We start from the raw sequence: 23,922 nt of genomic DNA, 5'->3' as shown, positions 1-23,922 counted from the left end.
TTTACATAAGATGTTAGAAGTTCCTGTCCATACTCAAAATCATTTTCAAAATGTCAATGAAATCCTAAAATCTAGTTTGGGACAGCATCTTTGGGGTCAAAGTTGGAATTAACTGATTGCATTGAAGTTAAAATAAGTGATATTTTTTACTTCTTACCAGAGAACCAGCCTGTGTACATAGAAACAGTGGGAGTACTACAACTCCCAAGGTGCATTTCTACACAGAAACTTCCAATTATCAAGCTTAAAATTCTGAAATAATGAACTAAACTTTCAGTCATTTAGAAAAAAAACGTTTTATATCTGTTTCCCTATCGATTCATTACCTTTATGAAGTAGTTAGAGTTTCATAACTTTGGGATAACTGCAAGCTAAATGCTTAAGAGCTTTAGGAAATCTAATTTTAGGAAGATATATTGTGTTTTTTTTTCAGGTTCATACTTGTATTTTGGGTTTCTGCTAAGACATGTTAAAACAATATATTATGTTTCTCTGTCTGAAACACTTTAGCGCCGTCTCTTTAAGCCTCGACCCCAAAAAATAGCCCGCTCTGATTGGTCGTCTATCGCCGACCTCGCGGTGTTATGTCAGCTGTGGACGAGCTGTGTGTCAACCACACTGAGTTTAACAACTCTTCTGACCCCAAATGTGTACAGTAGTTGACGTCACAACATTACGGAAGTGCTGATGGCTCGTTTAAAGTCACAGTGTCTGAATTCTAATTCATACGTTCAAAAAAAGGCCACTTCCCACTACTACAATATGGTACCTTTTAATTGTATCCAAGTCTTTCTGAGTTTGAGATTTTGCATCGCTCGAGTCGCTAATTCTCTGTTTATTTGTGTTTTCCAGAGCAAGAGGATTCCTTCGAGTTCGTCATCGTGTCGTTGACGGGTCAGACGTGGAACTTTGAAGCGTCTACGTTCGAGGAGAGGGAACTGTGGGTCCAAGCGGTGGAGAGCCAGATCTTCGCCAGCCTGCAGTCTTGCGAGAGCATAAAGAACAAGGTACAGTAGGTCACGAGAAATAAATAAATAAATATATATATATATATATATATATATATATATATATATATATATATATACATATATATATACATATATATGTATATATATATGTATATATATATATATACATATATATATACATATATATGTATGTATGTATTGCAAGGACTGAACAGGATTGGAGAAAATCATCTAATCGCAGCATTGTCATCGTCCTACAGTTCTGCTGCTTCATTTCCTCTCCTCTTTCCTCCTCCCTCCTCCCTCCTCTCCCCCCCCTCCCCCCTTCCTCCTCACCTCACCCACTTCAAGCTGTCACATGTGGGAGGTTGTCAGACAGGTGCACGGCAGTGTGGGGGATCTCTTATTAGAACCGACAGACATCAGAGAGAGAACACGGCTTGTGTCAGCATACTGGGGAGACGCAGCCTCATTTTCATATTCATGTTTTCCCCTTTTGAGAAACCTCGTCCCCTCCCTCCCTCTCCTTCGCTGGTTGTCTATGATTTTGAGTCCGGCTATAATTGTTTGCCTTCGCTTATCCTTGCAATCATTAGTTCCCGCTGACTTATTCTCTCCCCCTCTCGTGTCTTACAGTCTCGGTTAGGCAGCCAAAGTGACGCAATGGCCATCCAGTCCATACGAAACGTGAGGGGGAACAGCTTCTGCGTGGACTGTGATGCACCCAGTGAGTATGATTCTTCATCGCCAGCGCTCATTTCTCTTTGAATAAAAGGCCTAGGAGGAAACGAAGAGTTTTTTTAAATTTTTTTTTTTTTATCAAAGATGTTATAAATGTTCATTCACAAACATTTGTTTTTGAAAAATAAAGTTATCGACTCCACAGCCAATGCAACACAACTGAACTTGGGACTTTTATTTGCAAAATGAAACATAAAAAAAGATTGGGTTTCGTGGGAAACATGCCCCAAAGCCTCTATTTAAAAAATAAATAAAAATGAATGGCCTCTTAACATACTTGAAGAAGTGACATAATGTTATATTCACTTAAATGGTAACAGTCAGACATCCTATATTATTTTATTGTTCTGTCAAATCACTCTGACATAAAACATTTCCTATAGCAACTATTATTTCCCTCAGTGTGTATAATCCATTTCCTTGTTGGCTTCAAGACTCAATGATGCATATTGTTTGTTCGGCAAAGCTCCTACAAAGATCCAGGATTGAAGCGAAAATCCTTCAAATAAGATTGCTATAAAGTTTAAGGTGCTCTAATCCATATTCGGAGCATGGGAATGTTGTCGGATTGCCTCCACATGGCTCTCAACATGGAGACAACAGAGAGACTCTCATGTACGAACAATTTCAAACTTAGCGGCCAGATTCCTGCTTTTCTTTCCCCAGAACTAGAGCTAGAATCATTAAAAAAACAAGAGAGATTATCAAGATTAAATCAGAATTTCGGACTAATTTCTAAAGACCTCGTTACGTCTGACATGATTGCCTGTCCTTCGTCACGCAGACCCGGACTGGGCCAGTCTTAACCTGGGCACCTTGATGTGCATCGAGTGCTCCGGGATCCACAGAAACCTGGGCACCCACCTGTCTCGCGTCCGCTCCCTGGACCTGGACGACTGGCCGGTGGAGCTCAGCATGGTGATGACGGCCATCGGCAACGCCATGGCCAACAGCGTGTGGGAGGGCGCTCTGGAGGGCTACACCAAGACAGGCAGCGACAGCACCAGGTTAGCACGCTTCTGCAAATAAAAGGTGCCTGCTTAATGAAGCGTCCAGAGATTATAGAACGGGGATGGCGGCGCACGTCTTCTCTCCATTACCTGCCGTTTATTAGCCACCCACGTTTGGGCACGGGCAGATCACGCCGCAGCGTGCTGCATAAGACGCGGCGGGAGGCTATGAATGTCAGTCTGCCGAGCCAAGAAACACAGTATTTTTATGTTTCAGTCCTTCGTTGGCATCTCGATTCCTCCATCTCTTCATTCAGGGTTGTAATGTGTGTTATTTCCACCAGAGTATCTGTTGTCTTGATCGTCTGTCCTTCTCCTAACTTTCACTTTTAAAGCCATAATTCATGAAAGGGGTGACGTGTGTGTGTGACGTTGTTTTGCGCCTGATAAAAAGCCCGCACGAGCTCCTAATCCATCAAGATTGTCACTTGACATTTGAGCACTAATTAAGGAAAGTCTTTTCAATTTAAACCACATCGGAAACCAGCCTCAGTCCTTTGTTCAAGCCTGTTAGCAGTGAGAATCTTTCCAAACTTCTACTATTTAGGGAAATCAAAGCTTTTTACTTTTGGAACCAATGTTCTTGCTCTTAATCTTTTAAAACAAAACCTATCTCTTTGGTCTTTGCCACTTCCCCGTGCCCTCAATTTACCCCGATGCCTATCTGCTCTCGCTCCTCTGAGGAACCCGGCTCTGGTAGGAGGATTGTTTATCTCTTGGTGACAGGTGAGACCTAGCGTCCCAGTCTGACTAATGACCTGCTGTGTGGCTGTGCAGGTAATTAAGCACACCATTATGGCTAAACTCCACCCCAAGAGCCAGGCCCTCGGGGCCCAGGTTGCCGTGTCACATATCCATCACATAGGGGCGGGTCATCACTCAGCCTGTCACAGCAAAGACTGTCTGTAGGGTCTCCCTGGTGGCATGAGACGCTTTGAACATCACAGCTTCGTAACTTTGTTACCAAAAGTGACATTTCAAGAAAGAAACATTGCTGATTTTTTATTTATTTTTTATTGATGTTACTGCTTTTGTCCTACTGAATCGTTGAATAGTCATTTTAGTCAAACTAAAAAACCTAATTATTATATGTTTTTCTCTTATTTAATGTATTCATGTATTTAGTTGCAAGTCATAAGATAATTAGGAATAGGAAGAAATTCAGATGTTCTGTATATACGTTTAAAAAAAACAGATTAATTAACAAGGAAAACTATAATAATATCAAGCCTAATTTCAGCTATGAAATAACACTGTCAGGTTTTTTATACCCAACACAGAGTTTTTGCAATGAATCAGCGAATATTTTCATCATTGTTATTCGTTTTCTTGCAAAGAAAGGTACAAATATACAATTATTCTTATTAGATAAAAATGTTGTAACATTACAACAAATTTAAAACCGTATTAAGACAATGAAGTCACAGGAGAAAACTGCCCCTTGAATCTCATACTAATGGCTTTCAAGAGTGAGGGTTTGTTAAAGAAGGACAGCTTGCTGAAGTCACTGTGTTATAATGTCACACAGAAAATAAAACAGCAGGTTTATATTATATTGCATGTGTATGGTGAGAGAAGAACGGCTATCATACAATAAGCCTAATATTGGTCAACGTAACACTAATAATGACATCAACTCATATCCCATTTGTTTTACTCCCGTCACCTATAACCAGAAACATGAGGAACGAGTTCATCCTTTTACTAAATCTGTGATGTTTAGAATATATAAATGCATTCCTCATGTCATGACAGCTTTCATTAGGAACTGAGTGCAGTTTTTAGCTTGTGTCACTACTGGTCATACAGAGAGAATACTTACAAACTGCACACTGGGACCATATGAAAAGTTTGTTAATCATCGGTTTTTCATTGTTTTTCTTTGTCTTTTTCCCCCATTCCACCGGTCGTCTCAGGCCTTTTCCTTTTGAATCCATCCTGCGCTCTCCGGCCAGTTCAGAACTGAATGATGGCCTACAGTTATTTATTGAATGGTATCTGTGCCAAAGTGCTCCACTGTGGACTTGATGAAAGATTATTGATGTTGATTCCTCTCCCGACCACTGTCAGTCCCACGTCGCCTCGAGCGGGAAGGTTCTTCATTGTCTAAAAAAATCCGATCCTATCCCGCAGCAGCATCTCCATTAGTTTTTCCCTGTCAAACAATAAATCTCATTTGCAGCATAACTAATCTCCAGACAATACGCAGCAGTTGTAAATATCATACAGTATATGGCCACTGGTCATTGAGACGCTGATGATTTTGTTGCCGGTAGAACAACGTACCCTAAATGTGGTGTCAAATTATTTTTGCCTCATCACAAATGATGAATTATTACCAACTTGGTGGGATGTTTTTTTTCTTTCTTTGAACACCATAAGTCCTCACCTTTTTTTGTTCTGCGTATGCTCCTCATAACGTGAGCGGGCCACATATATGAGAGGGTTTTAATTGTGTCACATCGGTGACATGCAGCAGCTTTGTGATGGCACCCAGGCAGGCAGTGTGTGTGGCTCCCGAGTCCCACTAAACATTAGTGACACCTAATCTAAACGATTCAGTAACTACCTGAATATCAACTCGGTGTCTGATTGAATGTCTCCTGCAAGACTAGTTTTACCCCCTTGCATCTTTTAGATTTAACTTAAAAGCATTCATCCACAAGATTGGTTTAGCTTATGATATGCTGGATCGGAAGAACACAATGTATAGATTTGTTGTACACAGACGTGCACGGCACCGTCAGCCTGATTACAGGCGTCGTAATGGGCAGCGTGTGTGTATCCACGCAGATGTGCATGGGTACGTGCACATGTTTTTTAGATATTGTAAAACAAATGCATGGTACAACTTTCTAATGAGGCAGCTTTCGTGAACAAGCCAATAATAGGAGAACATTTTGGTGGCCTGCAAAAGAAATCCTTTTCCCTGGTGTCAATCCTTTTTATGTTTTGGGTAAAAATTTAGTAATAAATGTTGTTGATCCATTAAAACATTGTTCAGTGTTTATAACTGTCTAATAAGCCTTCAAGCCTGCAGTTTGATAAGTTATTAATAAAGGTTTTTAATCATTAAGTGCTAATATACGCAATCAAATTTGAAAAAATCTGGATTTCCAGAAGGTAAGGAGTCAGACATGTCAAACAACCAAAGTCATTTTTCCCAAAGGTTCTTCTTCGTCATGGATAATAACTGATCTATGAGAAATGCATTATATATCAACCAGTAATAAAGCCACTAGTTACAATTATAACCCATGAAGGAGGCCTAGTGAAAAAGCGTTACCTGGCTATTTCACAGTGAAATCCGTGATGAAGAATTTGTGCGTGCGCCGCATTGAGCACCGATCTCTGCAGTCAGCATGTTGGAGTCGAGTGGTTCTTTTAATTAGCGCCCGGGAGTCGCTGTGTTTTGCACGTCACCTCTAATTGCTTGGCGTGCTTGCGATAGAAAACGCCACAGACTATTTTGACTGATACTGTGGGGGAGGTCCGCCAGCCAACTTTACCCTTATCGTCTACCGTCACACACAAACACACACATGCACGCACACACACACACACACACAGAGACACCGGTTCTCATTTGGGGTGAGATGTCCCGGAGCGTGGACGGATGTGGACGGCTATCCCTCACTGGCGCGGCCCTCTCACTGTCACCCTCTGTGGGCTCCGCGCCGCCCTCGGCCACGGGCAGGTAATAGCTCTGATGAGAGCCCTCCACTTTGTTTCAGAAATAATTTGCCGCTCCTGCCGCCTGCAGGGGCCGCGTGGTAATAAAAATGAATCACACCGCTAACCTCTCCAAACCTAGCCCCCCCCCCCCCACCCGCTGCCTCTTTTTTTTTTTTTAACCCCTTCCGCTCCGGCGGTGGCACCTCTTTTTTGCCTCGTCCTCCCCGAGCTGTTTGCGGCGCTGTTTTACGACAACGTGGCCGTCGCCGCGGCCGACAGATTTCTGTCCTCCAAGTTATTCCAAGCAAATAACCCGGTGAAGCTCCAGGGCTACTCACAGGTTAGGAAGTGCTGGAACGCCAACTCTCCGAAGAGCTTTTAGAATAGCCGGCCTTGCCAGGAGCCGCCCTGGTGGAGGGAGAGTAATTAATTAAGACAAATGAATGGCTGGGCCTTCCCATGTCCTCCCGCTCTCCCTCTCTAAATGAAACCCACAGGTCAGTAATTAGCCCTGTGTGGGAAGCGGGAAGCACAGTCAGTAATTGCCCACATGCCACTGGGTCTCAGACCCAGGTAGATGTGGAGTATCTGAGTCATTATGGCAAAGTCTACTTAACCGTGCGATGTAGTTCTAATACTGTTAGCGTTATAAAGTCATGACAAAAAGTTACTCTCTGAAAAAAAGATCAGAGACGGCCCCCTTTCATGTGACGGAGAGTTTGCAATGTGTTCGTGCAGCAGGCTGCATGCATAAGCAGGGCATGTGTTATCGTCCCCTCTGCTTTGTATGTGAGGCGAGGGTTCAGCAGGGGTTAACAGCATGAGCATTTAAGGGTGTTAGTCTTGCCGGCACAAAAACACAGCCACTCCATCACGAGGAGTCTGACAACCTCATTAATGTCACAATATATTCAACTCATCCCTCTGCCTGCCTACGGCACCCAGATGCTCTCCCGTTGGCCTCTCTATAGAGCTCGGCACAACAACCTTTTGAATTCTGGTCATCTGTTCGGGCCGCGTCTCTGGAAAGCCGGGAAAGCGGCAGCGATCCCGCTTGTGAAAATATTTGTCTTAATTCTTCCGCAGCTGTTGTTCTCCGAGCGGAGCGTAGCGTGTCTACACTGTACCCACTGGTCCATAGGAGGCCTTATTTAACACTTTTGTTGCAACGTTTACTGTGTTGCTTCCTTCATTTCTGGCCCTTAGCAACCTTTGAAGCTTTGGGGCCCAGTTTTTGTCCCTGTTGTGTGTGTGTGTGTGTGTGTGTGCGTTTTTTTTTCTTCTTCTTTTTTCTCAACTCTGTCGTTTCCCTCGGAGCCCCCTCTCTGTCTTTCTGCGGCTGTCCCTCTTCCTCACTCTTCTGTCTCTTCCCTCCCCTCTGCTTGTGGAAGTGAAGCTGCATGGCTGCATGGGAATCGGTCCCATACAAGTTGCCCACCCCCACTGTGAGGTCTGTTCAGGCTGGTCAAACCCCAAGTCCCCCCCCCCCTCCTACCCCCCATCCTCCTCCCTCTCCAACCAACCACCACCATTTCTCCCCTTCACTGCATCTATTTGATGTGTCCGCAGTGAATTTGGATCCTCGGGGAAGAGTGGGAGGAGCCCCGGGAGGCTTTGATTGTTTAGGAGGACTCGGTATGCGTTTGAAAGATGGGCGAGTGGTGGGACGGACATCCTCCTCTTCCTATGGACCAATGCACCTTTATTGCAGGCCGTCAGATTGGTCCTTCTGTGGCTACTCCGCGGCTGGCTCCACCCCCGCCGTCTCAGTTTCCCGTCCCCTCTTCGAAATTCCCGTTCGCCTTTGTCTTTCAGGCTTGACTAATTATCCTTGTTTGTCCCTCTTTATTTGAATTCAGTCATGTGTTCTTGACTCCGTGGGCCGGGTTTTAGGAGAATCATTCCGCCATTTGCCACTTAATTAAGTCAGGGTCAGGATCCATTGCTCAACGGAGAGCTGAAAGGACAGAGCTCTAATAGAATTATAAAAGAGGCCTTTCTCTACTGTTAAGGCCGCCTTTATCTAGGTGGGTTCTACGTAGTCAAATGAAAGGGGACACCAGCTCTGGACAGGAGCCCATTTCCACTTTTAAGACTCTGCGAGCATTTTGATGTTTGCCCAAGATTTCTTTCACAGCAAATCTTAACGACAACAAAAGCGAGGCCGTGATTATCAGCTTGGAGGTAACTCTGGATGACGGGGGAAGATTGTGGCGAAGTAAGCTTGTTTTTAGTTGAAGGAGACACACAGGCATTTTTATTGGGAACTTTAAGCTCCCCTCTGTCCCCTAAGCAACAGAGAAATTTCCAACAAGCATGTGCTCAAGCAAGGGCGGGGAAATTGGTGTCTGTGGGTGCCCACGCCTGGATGTGTGTGTGTGTGTGTGTGTGTGTATATAAGAGTAACCACCAGTTCAATTTCCTAAATATCCCCCCATGCTGTGAAAATTCCCTCTCCTTTCCCTCTCCACCTCCCCTCCTCCTCGGTCCTGGCGCTTTGACATGCTAAATCTGCTGATTTTATTTTTCTTCCTCCTGTGGTGAGGAAGTGTCCTTTTCAAGGGTCTCGGTTTCCCCCCTGACCGTCTAAACCCGACCTCTGTTTGGATTGTTTTTTCTATCTCAAACAAAAGACAGAGGCAGGATTACCATTCCACTTCCTCTCACACTCTGGCTTTCAAGTGGCAGAGGTTTAGGATATTTTTTAACCCCCTAAGAGAAGTAAGATAAAAACCTACTGTCCGGCTGCTTTTTGCTTTTTATTTTACGTATTTTTTTTTTCTTCTGTAAAAGTAGACGATGCAAAAAAAACTAATAGCTGTGGTTGAATTCGGAGCTCAGCATCAGCAGTAAGCGAGGCCTTTTCCCTGCAGGTCTTTGGGGCTGATTTCGTAGCGGAGGCTAACAAAGTGTCCTCAGGGCTCCTTTCTGAGATGTTGACGTCTTCTTAATGGCTCTCCTCCGCCTTTTTGTTTCACATCTCGGTGCTAACTTTCTGCCTCATTTAGCTCATATCAATTCACTGGGCTCCACAGATTCAGCATCTCATTCATGGCCGAGCTTTCTGAAACAAACTTTGGACAACAGCTCTCGAAGTGATTGATTTGAACCGCGCTCTGATTTCTTTGTTACAGGTTGTAGACTTCTTTATTTATTTTGCCTTGAGGATTACAGTTAGAGTTGGAGTTTTTCAAACATATTTTCTCCTTTTTGGCAGTAAAAAAAAACAAAAAACACTTGTTTTCAAGGAGTCCACCGGAAATAAGAGGGGAGGGCAGGACGGCCCCTTCCTGTTCTGAGCAGTTCTAAGGCCAATTGATTTGCTAACAGGCTTGTCCACACATAATGACTGAGTAGGGATTGATGGAGGTCTTACACCATAAAACTCTGAGCCACTGCAATTGCCTGCCATTAGGGCTGTATTGTTGCTCACATAATACCCCGTATACCCTAAAGAAAAGTCTACCCATAGTCTGATGGGTACAGGGCTTTCTTCTCCACGTTTTCCCCTCCAGGTCATAATAAAAATGCACCCATATGCTTATAAACGCAATAGAGTTCAGACTATTCGAAGATGTGGGTTAAGTTGCCTTTACGAGCTTCCGGTTGGCGTTTCGCAGTTAATCAATCTGCGCTGAGGTGCTGATAAAGACCCGCACCCTCTTCCATCATATCCTTAACTCCTGCAGTTAGGGCCGGTGCCAGGCTGCTCTGTGCAAGACAGACTGCTCTGTGAAGTGAGCCTGGCAGCTGACATATGAGTCTGAAAATGGTTGCTGTCTGTGGTAAGTTGGCAGCCTTGACACCGAGCCGCTATAAGGTCGTAATAAAGGAGAGTGACTAATGTTGAACTGGCTACTATTGTTAAAGCGGCGGCTGTAATTGAAACATTTGCTATTTGGGGAAATACTCGGGTCACTTCACACAAATGACGAGATTACCTATTTATCTCTTTTAAATTCGAGCGGTTCTAGTTTTTTTGGTTTTACTCAAGGAGGTTTTGAGCTATCACTCTGACATTATCCTAATTGCACTTTTTCAGTAGTCGCTATGTCATCATTAGAAAGTCCATCCGACGAGGTCTGTTGGTTTTGTAGAGTAAAGAGGACATTTCAGGATGTTTCAGGAAGATATTGCTGTTTTTTTTTTGTTTGTTTTTTTCAAGATCAGGCTGGACATTTTCATTATTTTCTAATTGTCGACAAATCCCATGAAAAGACATCATTGGTTTTGGTCTTTTTTGGGGGGATTCTAAACAGAAAGAATATAGAAACCTTATCCTTTTGAATGTTATTTTACAATCCTGTTAGCATCACTGACACAATTCACCTTCATTGCATCAAGGTGGAAACAGAAAACCCCCCAAAAAGATTAGCTCAAGTAAAACTGTGTGCATGTGGCTAAAAATTGGATGAACCAACCAATTTGATGATAAATATATAATCTAATGTGTAGATGTGATGTTTCATTGCTCACACCAGGTTGAGTTTGGTAATTAAGTTGTACAGTTGGAGTTTGTTGTCAGTGTGATGATGATGAAAGGGAATTGAAGTGAGTGTGATTGTCAGTTTGCACTTGCTGCAAAGCCTCGGCGCGTTGATATGGAGTCCCACGAGAGTCTTGTCACTCTCGCCAGCGTCGCCGCTTCAACTTATCCGCGCAAACCTTCTCCGTTCTGTCACTCACCCACAAATCCAAACAACAGCCTCTTTCTGCTCCTCTTATCACGCCGACTGACAGGGTCACGGGGTTAGTGCCACACTGGGCATGCTCAGTCATTCACATATTGCTATTGATTTTTATTTTATTTTCCCCCCTCTCTTTTCTTATTTGGACAGTTCATATGTGGGCAGAGAATGAAATGGGGATGGAGGAGGAGGGTGGGGGGGGGGGGGCTCAAGATGGAGAGCAATAGATATAATTCGGCCTGGCGATAGAGGACGGAGCCTTCCCCTCTGCCTCTATTCTCTGCAGCGTTTCTGGAGTGAAGGAGCCTCCGCATCCCGCCGTCCCTCTCTGGCTGCCATTCAGCCCCATCGATCTGACTCAGGGCCCAGCCGCCCCGAGGGAGACCGGGGGCTTGGAGCCACACTGCCTCTTTTGTGGAGGGGATCCACCGGTTCAGACTGACAGCCGACAGCGCTGATAAAAAATACGTCCCCCTCCTTCCTGTATTGTCGGCGGCAGACATGCTGTTCAAGATGTGTAACCTTTAGAAAGCCGGCCAGGCTCTAACCGTCTTGCTGTCGACCTTAATCACTAGAAAGTGGAATATTGCCCGAAGCGTTGCAGCCTTTGGCATTCTCTCATCTCTGCAGCCAATCTCGCTGTATTATTTCCCACTGTGATGGAGCAGGCTAGTGGCTTTCCTGTGTTCTAATAATTGAAAAACATCACTTAAGTGAGTCTCTAAGATCAATTACTTCAACACTTCCCGTAGCTGTCTCCATTCTACCTTCCCCACATGGCTTTGTCTAAAGATCGCTGCCTCCAGCTCATGAGATATACGTTTGAAAGTTTAAAAACTCGTGTGCTAAATGGCTCATCGTCGTGTACGTGTGTTCGCCATGATCTCCCCGCCGCCTGACCCGCGGCGTCCCTGTCATCTCCAGGGAGGAGAAGGAGCGCTGGATCCGAGCCAAGTACGAGCAGAAGCTGTTCCTGGTGGGGTTGCCCCAGTCGGACATGCCCCTGGGGCAGCAGCTGCTTCGGGCGGTGGTGGAGGACGACCTGAGGTTGGTGGTGGTGCTGCTGGCCCACGGCACCAAGGAGGAGGTTAACGAGACCTACGGGGACGGAGACGGACGCACCGCGCTGCACCTCTCCTGCGCCATGTCCAACGTGGTCATCACACAGCTGCTCATCTGGGTGAGTTGGCCTCTTAACGGCTTCCAGGGTGAACGGTCGGAGGTGGATGAGCATTGTTATTGGAGGCATTTAGCGTTCGGGTAAGTGATTTAGGAGTTTTAAGGGTGAGAAGAAAGACTTCCCAACAGCCAGCAGACCTCTTTAACCTTAACATGTGTGCCAGTTTCTTATTACAAGTTTGTCCCTCAGATCCTAAGTGTTTAAAAATGTTAAAAAAAAAATATTGTTATCTTTCATAGCTAGCTGTTTATTATATTTCCTTGACGTTTATTTAAAAAGGAGCAGCTCCTTGAAGGAAGTAACTGCCTATGAACTTAACACAACTAACTAAAATACATATCGCACCCCAGGAAAGTGCTGCAAATCAACAGACCCGTAAAATAAAGCGTTTCCATTTATTTCCCAACATGACTGTTTAAATGCTGTTTTTAAAGCTTGTGCCATGCTGTGAGGGAAAAAAAGAAATAGTGAATTATCTATTTATTGATTTAGTCCATTTTAAACCCAAAAAAAGATATACTTTTAAATGTACCCTGTTAATTCCCCAAAGGTTGCTAAAACCCCAAAATACATATACCTCAGTGGAACCTTCAGCTGCCAATAAACATGTTGTGTGACAAAAAACATTTCAAAATGTTTAATTTGTTTATAGAGCCAAGACTTTCCAAGCAGGTTGGAATAATTCACCAAATATGTGAAATAAAAGTACGCTCAGGACTCAATGCTTTACATTTTCAGTAGGAAACAGTTCACTGCACGTTTCTTTTATTATCCTCGATTGTTTTCCCTCTTTAAGCGCATAAACTGACAAAGTCTGATCCGTTAAAGTTCAGGACAACCACGTAACTGTTTCAGGTCAAACAGAAACCAACACCAGGGCACGGTCAGACATTAGCTGTAGTATTAGCTATTAACTATTGCACATACAGGTATTTAAACCATATACTCATCATGATCCAAAGGAGAAAAACAGAGGAAAAGGGGGAAATTAAAATGAGCTTCTGAGTAGAATCAGAAAAAAAGTTCAACTACAGAGGGCTCGCGTTGCATTTTGTATGAAATCAAATAGAGCATATGAAATGAAATCCCGGTTTCAGACTGTTTGCGTTACCATTCATACAAGAAAATCCTGATAAATGTCTGTAAATTCCTTGGAATTTACCCCGAACTATATCCACAAATCGTACATATCTGACCTGCCTTTCGCACTCGTCTTCTTCTCCCACACAGTACGGTGTGGACGTGAAGAGCCGTGACGCCCGTGGCCAGACCACGCTGTCCTACGCCCGGCGAGCCGGCAGCCAGGAGTGCGCCGACATCTTACTTCAGCACGGTTGCCCCATCGACACCAGCAGCCTGACATCCGTGGCCACGCCCAACATGAGCCGCCGCAACCCCAACCCCAACCCCAACCCCAACATCAACAACAACAACGCCCAGTGTGAGCTCAACCGCAGCATCAGCATCATGTAGGAGGCTGACGAGCAGCTGCGGACCAGCACGCGCGAAAAAGAACCCGAACCCGCCTCGCCTCTTCCCCAGTATTCCCTCCTCTGTGTCACCCAGAACCAGTACCAACGGGGAGAAATCAGGAGCGACGGACTCATTGTTTATATTCCACTATGCCGAAAAGAACTGGGTGTTCAGACATTGTACATTGTTTGTTTTCTACTATTATTTTCTATTTCGTTAAATTCGTTCAATCGTGGTCTGAAATGATCACGATCAGCTTTATGCTCTTTGTTTTTTAAGCTCCAACCAAACAAACGACTCACTTCTGCATCCATACCTCCCCTACGAAAAGCATTTCCTTAATGCTTGAACATTTCCTTTTATGTCTTCCCCCTCCGCGACGTGAACTGATTTCATAATGAGCTTGAAATGAGAAACTTCCTTCAAATTTCCCAGGCTAAGCGTAATAGCATAAAACTGTGAGGAATAGTTGTACAAGTGACAAAACACTGATGTGGGAAAGAAACGAAATCTTCCACGATCTCAATGGCTGTTGCAGCTTTAGTAATGATGCATGTCTTCAACACAGCGATCTAACTCATGACATACTATTCACATACAAAGGAAAAGCAATTATAATTGAAGAGTCCAAATGATTTAGATACTTAATTCACAGGAAAATGTGTTCGGATCATCATAAAGGAGTTGATTGCAGAATTCCTATCGGGGGAAAGTGAGTCATTTCCCCTCGCCTCCCTCGTCGGGATCCTCCAGGAAAAGTGTCCGTGACTACAAAGGAATTAAGGGGCATAATGTGTTATGGCCATCGAGCCACGTGGATGCGTTAGCGTTGCCTCTTCAATCAAAATTCATTCAGAATGTTAAACGTTTGATTGAAACAGTGCAATCGCACCATTAACAATGTCTTTGTCGGAGTAATTTTTCCCCCGATTGAGTAGATTGTGCTGTTGATTGTTATAGATAGAGACTGGAACATCCATTCACCTCCTGTGGCCAAAGGCTGTAGAAGCGGTACTCTCCAGAGCGTTTCTTCTTTTGTTGCTGTGAAATACACATATGGTTTTTGCGTGTGTGTGTGCGTGTGCGTGTGTGTGTGTGTGTGTGCATGCGTCCATGCATTACTGTACAACACGCGTGTGCTTATACGTCTTTGTCTGTGACCGCGTGCAGCAGAGAGCGACCGGGCATTTGTGTCCGTAAAACCCTCGGAGAAAGGACACGGGCGAGGAGACACCTGCAGTGCAAGATGAACATAACTGTGTACAGCCGTCTGTAAAAAGTAGTCATTGTTCTTTCACCTTACTCCTTATAAGAAACAAGTCTCTGACTTTCCTTTTTCCTTCAACCTGTGTGTCGGCTAAAAAGTTAACAAACTGCCTTTAAGTGACTGAAGTGAGACGTTTAGGGGTTCAAATGGGCGAGGAGATTCATAGAGGGAAGGTAATACAAATGTACAGTATTCCACTGACAGATTAATTTATAGTAACGGTAAAAAGTCGGCACAACGTCTACCATGTATTTTTTCCTTTTTATTCAACTGCCATTTTTAAGGCTTTTAATCGTCTTGATTTTATTGGTTTACAAAGGCAGGATGTGTGTTTACAGAGCAAGTTTTTGTACCTTATGTTCAGGATTACGTTTCCGGTTTTGAAGATGTGGTCAAAAGAGGATGTTTGTAAATCAAGGAGGAAACGATATAGTAAGAGAATAGTTTTTACATTTATTGGAAATATGCTTTCTTGATCAGAAGGTCGATGTGTTTTTACGTTTGCAACTGCTGCCGGGAGCCGATTAGCTTAGCCTAGCGAACGTCGTATCAAGTTACTCGCTCTAAAATTACAAATTGTCATTTTTTACCGTTCTTTTATTTCTCCAAATTAAACAAACGAGGAAGAACATGTTTATTTTGAAGCTTATTTTAAGTTTGGAGGCGTATTTTCAAACTCTGGAGAGAGACGCGCTAATTTGTTTCTTCCTGCTTCCGGTTTTTGTGCTAAGCTAAGCTAACAGCCTCCAAGTTCGAGCTCCATACTCACAAGCAGTGGCATTGACCTTCTCATCTTAACGCTCAGCAAGAAAGCGAATAAGCACATTTCCCAAAATGTCTTTCTATCTCTTCAAGAAATCCCAAGCGACCTCCAATTCAACCAGATTGATTTGTACTGTACAAGAGGTACTGGCTTTATTTCTGATTTCTACTTGACAAAACTTATTTCAATGAGTACGTTTCAGTATCCGAGGGGATTACTGAGAGGAGTTAAATGTGTATAGCGATTACCTAAACCCTTATTTACATAGATAATGAAGAAAACACTACAAACCTGCTTGTTTTCCCCCCAGACACAACATGGACGTGTACATATTAGCATCATGCTTTCATCTGAAGACGAGCTCCTCCTAGAGAAACAAGCTAAACAGGTTTTAGGTCAACGGTCCCTTTTAGGCCCATGAACCATATTTTGATGTGTTTTTTTTTTGGTTTGTTTCTCCTTAGGCCTATTTTTTACGGTACTTCTGTTTGGTCTCGACGTGATCTGAACATCTTTGGTACTTGTGTATAATGATGTACATTTGACATATTTATAATGCAGTTTGTAAATATCTTTTCTTTTTTTTTTCTTTTTTGTTGTTCAAGTTAATTTTCCTATTGTAATTCCTTTTACGTTAAGGAACGTGAAACGAAGCAAAAGCTAAAGAGTAACTTGTTGTATCCTTGGATGCTCGGCTGACTGTTGACCTATTAATAAACACTCAAATAAAACCATGTAGCCTTCCCTGCATTTAGGGGAAATCGACACGTGTGTGTGTGTGGGTGTGTGTGTGTGTGTGTGTGCGTTCATCCATCCTCTCCCGCCGCGTCTGTGCAAGACCTTCTGACGAGGCGATACTGTCTTTCAAATGAAGAGTCTCACTATTCCTTCATCAAGCACTGCCATTTCATGCTCTTCCCCTTTTGCATGTTCCTCCGTCAAACTTCTTGGAGAAATCCAACATCAGCCCGAGGACTCCTGTGAATGTGTCCAAGGCAAATCACCCGAGCCTGTCTTGAGGTAAGTAAACCAACCTCCCTCCACTTCCTGCTTGTGGGACCCCCAACAGTTCGCTGAAAGAGGATTAAGATAAAGAGCCGGGCTTAGTGTCAGGCAGCACGACGCCGTGGGGAAAAGTGAAAGGTCTCAGTGTTGAGAGGAGTCAAGCCCTCACTAATCTACTTCTTATTTCCTGCTAATCTGGTCTCAGCATATCTTCATCCCCTTCCTCTCTCTGTTGGCCGGCTTTGTCTGAGCTTCATCACCTGGTTTCTCTTCAGTGTTTCCTCTTCCTCCCTCCGCGCTGGCTCGACATGGAGCCACAGTCCTCAGAGTCGCGCTTTAAAAACATATTTTTATCAACCGGCTTCCTCTCTAGCACGAATAGGGTCCTTCCTGAGCATGTTGTGGATGTTTCACATGAATGAGTTATGTATTTCAGTGTTTCTCTGATATCTTCTGACTGGTTTAAAGTGGCCACAGCTCAGTTAGAAAAAGGAAACTATTAAATATCCCTGCACCAATCGGGGATTGAGCAATATTTGAATCAGAATCTAATGGCAGTTGTTTGCACCCACAAACAGACCTATTGCAGCACATTAGCTGGGGATTTGACTGTAAAATAAATGGATCTATTTATAAACTATAACGTATCTTTATTTAACCTATTGTCGTACATTTGGCCTGAATATTCAGCTTTATTGAGAAAAACTTGAACATCCATTAAGGGTTTATTGGGAGGTGAAGGAAACCGGCTGTAAACAAAACATTGACATACATTTAGCTTTTAAGCTATTAGCATATATTTGCCTATTTACACATCCAGCACATATGGAGCAACCTCAGCTTTCATTTAGTTTTGTGTCCCTTCTCTTTGGCGGCTAAATGCTCCGCTATGTTCACCAGCTGTCCGGCTGCTATTTGCTGCTGGGCAGGTAGCGCACAGTTAGTTTTTAGAGCTTTTAGTTTCCTGCGCGAAACGCTGAGAGTGAACCAAAACGGTAAAGCGAGGGCCCGAAACAAAATAAAAAAGATGCTGAACCTGCTCTAGAAGTTCAGGTCTGTCGGGTGATGGTCTCGTTCACATAAACTTATGAATGTGCTCCATTGTTAATATACAAATATATATATTATAAGATTTAAAGTCTTCCTGGGCTTTGAATATTAACATTTCGAGGCCTCGCTTAGAGGATCCTAAACCGAATCGCATTCCTTCCACATCTCTTGAGAGACGTCATCAGAAGTACACGTCCTGTAATTTATCACGCGCCTTGGCAGACCCGGGCCACTTGTGTTTGTTGTGGTGAGACCGGAGCGCTCGCCTGCGCCGCTGTGTGTTTTGATATTTCATCAGGGCCAGCTAAACAGTGAGGAGGGCTCTCTGCCGCCCACCTCTTCTCAGACAAATTGCCTCCAAGATTGCAGAGGTGGGTCTGAGGCTGATGGATGGGTACACAAAGACCTGACGAGACCATATTTGCAAACATTAAATCCATATTTCCATAACATGTAAGGGAGGGGGGGGGGGGTGTTCTTGGCCACGGGCCACTTTAACAGCCTGTTTAGCGAGCAGTCGGTGATGAGCCCGGTCGTAACGTAAATGTTGCTTTAAGGTGCCGTTTGTCTAACATGTTTGTGTCAGCTTGTCTTCATTTGGACGTGTTGCTCCCTGTTTTCTCCTCCTCCCTTCACCCTTTCAACCTCTTTAACCAATAATTATATCCTCTGCTCCTTCCATCCGAGCACATCGCTGCTCTCCTGAATCCCCCCCGGACCCCAACATCCATTTATCAATTTCAGCTCCATCACGTCTGACCGGTGCATCCGTGTTGCTCCTCTCTGACTGACCCAAAACGCATGTCTTCATTTCCATATCCTTGAACCTCTCGCTAATCAGCCGATTTCAGCCCATCCGTGCCTCTGTGCCCCTCTCCTCCCCGCCGGTTCATCCGCACCGTGCCGTCTTCCTCCTCATCCTCTCCTCTCTCTCTCTCTCTCCTTTGTCTTACATAAACGCTCCGTTCCCATCACTCTCTCCCCCCCTCCTTCTTCCCTTCCCTTCCCTCCTCTCTTTCTCTCCCCTTCCCCGTTGGCTTTTGCCTGCATTTCTCTGTTAATTTGCCTGAGAATGCATTAGCTGTAATGAAGGCTGAGGGCCGAGGGAATCCTCCAGGGTTCCATTAATCATCCCCCCTCAGACAGGCAACCTTGATTACAAGTGGCAAGAAATTCATTAGAGCTGGGCCTCTGACAACTCTTATCTCCGCCACTAGATCTGACTCATTAGGCAGCCAAATTAAAGCTATGATGGCCCTGATGAAACTCATCGCTTGTTTATCTTGTGCGATTTGATGCATCTGCCCATACATCACTGTAGCCACGACCGTCCGGACCCTCCCAAGAAGTCAGGCCTGCAGTCGACGCTTAGCAGCCTGCACTCACACGAGCAGCGAGTAATGAGCTCCCTCGCTTTCCTCTTTCTCTCTCTCTCTCTCTCTCTCGCTCTGACTCGCTCTGTCTCCCCGTCTCCAGGTGGGAATGTGGAAATGGTTTAATGTCTTCGCTGGAGAGAACTTCTGATATTTCAATTTGTGATTCAAGCAGCCGAATGGTAAAAGGAAACAGATATACTGTCTTGAGACTGAGGTGTTCACTTACAGAGTATAGCTGTAACGGAAGAGGGGTTATTGAAACTCATAAAGGATTAAAACAATTGACAACGCGCACAAAATCTGTTAGCCGAATAAAGCAAAAATGATTCTATTTATTGATTTGAATAACAAAATCCTGTGTGTTAACCATTCTCGTGTCTCACTCTCAGGATCTTGATGACAACAACCACCGTGACCTTCTGGCCTCCGAGCCGTGTCACGGCTCCTCGTCGTCACCTCCACCTCGCGGCTCACGGGGGCCGAAATAGCCGGCGCTGCACTCTTGGCACAACGTCGTGGAATTGACCGTCTGCATTAGTCAGCTCTTGGACCATAATAAAACTTCCACCGCTCCTTCACACGACCAATCACTCCTTGAATCCCCATCCAAGTGTCACAGTCTTGACATATGAGGTGGAGGGTGGAATAAACTTTATGGGTGCCCTGGTCACGAAGTGTCTATTTGTGTGCTGAGGTCAAATTGAGATAACAATCTTGTCGTGTGTGTGTGTGTGTGTGTGTGTGTGTGTGTGTGTGTGTGTGTGTGTGTGTGTGTGAGAAAGCCGTGAAGGAAATAAAACGACAGATAACGTGATTCCTCACATATTCAACTCTTGTTTTTCCCACAAACCCTGCATATTTTGGCTAAATTCTGATTGATAAGAGTGCTGTTTGATGTAATAAAATGAGAATACTAAAAATAATACTTGAGGAATCTCGCCTATATCATCATACTTCAACAGGTGCTGCTGCAGCAGCTTCAACATGAGGCCAGAGTCTATTTTGGAAAAGCAATCACTGTCTCTCATCTGAGCGGAAGTGAAATTATTCCAACATGAGACGCGTCTGGAAACAGTTCAGAGAGACATGCATGTGAATGTTTGCGTAAAGCGTTGAGCCCTGTTTCCCCTTCCCTGTAAATGGATAGCTGTGTGGCTAAACATTATTGGAGTTAGAGATTATTGGGTTATTGCAGCTGTATGATTTTTACATTGCCACGCAAGTTTTCATAGTGGCCTATGTCACCATCTTCAGATGAGGTCTGCTAGTGTGAATATAGTCATGTCGTGTCATTTTATTCTTTAGCTAAAGGAGTCTATTGTATGGAAACCAAGCTTTAAATATTTTTTGGGCTTTATCTGTAATATTTATCTTTTTTTTTTATTTCTAATCAAATTTTATGAAACATTATAGGGCAATTAAATGTAATTCTAATACACTTTTATTTTGTAATAATTATCTACAGGTGTCAGTATTTAAAGTAAATATCAAACTGAATCTCTCTAGAAATTAGTCCCTTAAAGAAAATTATAATGTTGTTGTTTTCTACAGAAACAACATTGTTGTCTTCAGGGAGTTGTAAAAATGCATTTTAAGCCCCTAAACGCATCTTAATAGATCACGTTGATTATTATTTTTTAAATTATTTTACCAAAATAAAACGTGTAGCTCACAGATTAGTGATGATGTAATGATGGATAACTTCATTATAGGGTGTTGAATGAGGAACATGGCCTCCTGAAAAGAAATCAATTGATGCTGCCGTATTTTTAAAGAAATATATATTTTATTTGTTCAGGTATTGATTTTTTAGGGAAAACATATTTATAAAAATCAAGAGATTAAAACCACCACGAGTGTAAACGAAGCTGCGATACATTCACATAACTAGTGTTTGTGAACCTTTTGGTGGCAACGTCCAATGAAAGCTTTCGTAATGTTGAAATTATATCTACATATTCTCATTTTGAATAATTTCTTTCGGATTTTCTTTTATTTAAAATGTGGGTCAATAATATCAAAATAGCCGCCATGTTCGCAGTTCGTACAGAGTCGCCACATTTTCTCACTTTCATGTTTAGCTGGTTACAGTACGTCCTATACATTTTTAACGCGACCATAAAAACATATTAACTCTGCCATCTAAACAATAATAATTCAACCTGGATTCCAACGTTCGTATAAAGCGATTTATTAGGTCAATATACTTTACAGTCGTCCCTTGTTTGGTCATTATGTCCTTCACATCTTTTCCTTCCTCCCCCCACAAATATCTGTCAAAGATGGTTCCTTCAGTTGCCAAACAAAATGTAAAACGTCCTACATGCAAACGTGGTCAACAAATTGTACGAAACACACAAACAAAAATGCAGCTTCACCAAATGAGGACATGCACATAACCAACAGAACATTTTGGCCCAACATATAAATACTTAAAAAAAAATCTTTACAGTCTCCTCTCATAGTGCCCATCTGTACCAATTTTTACCCATTTATATTTACATATTCACAGCAATAAATAAAAAAATGACAGCGCATTGCCAAATAATTGTCTGCGAGCAAACCTTCTCACCTCAGACAAAAAAAAAAAAATCTAATCCTCCATGTTTTGTGCTTCATGCGTTCAACCAATCAGTGGAAGATAGTCAATGTAAGTGTTGTTTTTTTAATCACTATTCATATTTTTTTTTTTAGATTTTCATCTGAGTTCATGGCCTGGTCCCTTGCTCTATTTGTTGGTGCTGACTCCTCACAGCGAACCTGTTGACGTGCACGGGGATGGGGACCACGATTTTGGGGTTCCTCACCGGCTCCCCCGACCGGTTGTTCACGTTGCCGGCTTTGATCCGTTTCCACTTGGCCCTGCGGTTCTGAAACCAGATCTTCACCTGCACCTCGCTCAGTTTCAGCGCGTGCGCGATCTGCGAGCGCTCAGTCAGAGAAAGGTACTTTTTACAGTGAAACTCCTTTTCAAGTTCGAGCAGCTGCTCGCTGGTAAAAGCTGTTCGTCTCCTCCGGCTCTTCCCCGCCGAGCCGCCGGTCGGTAGCGCCTCCTGCGAGCCGGTTTTCAGCTTGCTCTTCTGGGACAGCGAGCCGCAGTTGTTGCCGTCCGAGAAACTTTCGTTCTCGCTGTCCGCGGAGCTGTCCTCCCGGTCGCTGCACGCGGTGTCCGCGGATTTGAGGTCCAGCTTCTCGTCGTCCGAGCTGTACAGTTTGGTCTCACCTAGTGAAGGAAAGAAGGACACATGCACACACACATTCACGTTGAGTCATTTGAGAGTGCAAGCCCCCCAAAAGTGTCGCCTAAACGTTATGCATCAATCATGGTGTGTTTTTTAAGTGAGCTGGGAGAGATAATGGAGAAAAACGAGTTGAAACACTCCAAATGTTGATTTATAAGCAGCAACATCAACTCGAGTCCTTTTGGGCCTTTTTTTTATACAGCTGCCCTGTTCTGTAAGTTGTCACTGCAACTGTTTCTGGCAACTTCATCTCCCTGCAAACTCACTCTATGCTAAAGTTTCCTTAAAATGTTCTATAAAATGCCCTCCAATTTGTTCTAATAGTATGACGAACAATTCAGAATTCAGGTCAATAAAAAAAACTCCAAATGTTTTTATCTGGAATGACTAGATTTCAGGGTCACCAGGTTGCATCCCCATGAATTTGTGCTCTACATGTATCATTAATAATTACGCTACTCTCAAATAAAAGCTGACTACTTTTATTTTGAAATAGGACGGCATCAGACACTGTCGCCATGGGCCAACAACCTCTGCTTTGACGCCTTTTACGCACAACGGTCACTTTGTTTACGCAACAGCTGTGAGGGTTTGTATCCGATGAAATAGCATAAATACGTCAAGTCACGAAGCAGAGGCCGATCTTACCTGATATTGTTTGAAAAGTTTCTGAGAAGTTGAGCAGCTCGGAGCTCTTGTCCCGGCTGTGCAGCTCGTCAGATTGCGGACTCTCCTGCCTCCTCGCTCCGGGGTCCGCGGCGCTCAAACGGGGACCCGGGAGTTCCTGTGGCGGGTAGAAACTGTCCGGAGGATCCGAGAAGCTTGGCATCGTCGCGGTGAGCGCCACCATGGATGGCACCCCTTGTCCCAAACTGGCACAGAACGTGTTGGTGAGCCGTCCCGCAAAAGAAGCCAAAGGCGCGAGAGGAGGTAAACCAGACGATAAAGGCGAGTGGGCTAAAGCTTGTGACATAACCAAAGGTCTGTACGGCATGAACATCGGGTAGCCCGTGTAGAGCAGGTGTCCCGGTCTGGGCTGCGGGGTCCCGATGAGGGAATCGATTGAAAACGCCGTCCCATGGCCGATTGGTCTCTGCATTTTGCAGGAGAAAAACAAAACACTGTTTTTATTTGGTGGAAACTTGAAGGCAGGTGTCCCCTTTTTTTGTTATGTTTTCCTCGGCGACGCGCAAAAGTTTCAGTGCAAAGATGGAGTGGGTGGAAAGTAGATCCTGTGCCGTCCTGTCATCCCCGGGAGTGGACTGCTTCTCCGGATCTCTGCGCTCTATATGCGTCAGGCGGTCGTGGCGCTTTGTTGTGAGCCCCGCCGCTACCTTTTCCCTCTTATTTGTCACACACTCAGACATAAACACACGCTCTCTCTCTCTCTTCCCTCTCCCTCTATCTATCTATCTATCCACCCCTCTCTGCAGCTCCTCCCCCCCACCAGCCCCCTCTCCGATGTGTGCCTACGTACGTGC

At 44.1% G+C, this 23,922-nt stretch overlaps 2 protein-coding genes across 6 annotated transcripts in view; one reads left to right on the top strand and one right to left on the bottom strand.

The window, feature by feature from the left end:
• The window catches only part of agap3 (ArfGAP with GTPase domain, ankyrin repeat and PH domain 3), a 112,072-nt gene extending 95,569 nt beyond the window's left edge, over positions 1-16,503 (top strand). For all 5 annotated transcript variants that reach the window (XM_068603782.1, XM_068603774.1, XM_068603797.1 and 2 more), the window contains 5 exons: positions 853-1,007; positions 1,608-1,698; positions 2,497-2,719; positions 12,010-12,265; positions 13,496-16,503. In XM_068603782.1, coding sequence (XP_068459883.1) covers positions 853-1,007; positions 1,608-1,698; positions 2,497-2,719; positions 12,010-12,265; positions 13,496-13,738 — 968 coding nt within the window. In that variant the 3' untranslated portion in view covers positions 13,739-16,503. The remainder of the gene's footprint in view (positions 1-852; positions 1,008-1,607; positions 1,699-2,496; positions 2,720-12,009; positions 12,266-13,495) is intronic.
• A 4,569-nt stretch (positions 16,504-21,072) lies between these two features.
• Positions 21,073-23,784, bottom strand: gbx1 (gastrulation brain homeobox 1). The gene is made up of 2 exons (XM_068571181.1): positions 23,090-23,784; positions 21,073-22,422 (listed from the first exon to the last, which is right to left on the bottom strand). Exons 1-2 carry the CDS (start codon positions 23,538-23,540, stop codon positions 21,908-21,910), a joined length of 966 nt encoding a protein of 321 aa, XP_068427282.1. The 5' UTR covers positions 23,541-23,784; the 3' UTR covers positions 21,073-21,907.
• Positions 23,785-23,922: the final 138 nt, after the last annotated feature.

Source organism: Clinocottus analis, unplaced genomic scaffold, assembly GCF_023055335.1.
Source record: "Clinocottus analis isolate CAN_PGR_092001 unplaced genomic scaffold, fCliAna1.0.p SCAF_11, whole genome shotgun sequence".
In the NCBI taxonomy this organism is placed as follows: Eukaryota; Metazoa; Chordata; class Actinopteri; order Perciformes; family Cottidae; genus Clinocottus; species Clinocottus analis.
The sequence above is the reverse complement of the archived record's forward strand: the minus strand, read 5'-3'. Positions and strand labels throughout refer to the sequence as shown.

What these genes read in the sequence shown, in the direction of transcription:
- gbx1 (XM_068571181.1), bottom strand. Translation starts at nt 23,540, where the DNA reads ATGCAGAGACCAATCGGCCATGGGACGGCGTTTTCAATCGATTCCCTC. An exon ending in AACTTTTCAAACAATATCAG is followed by an intron (nt 22,423 to 23,089) that starts GTAAGATCGGCC and finishes TTCCTTCACTAG; the next exon opens with GTGAGACCAAACTGTACAGC.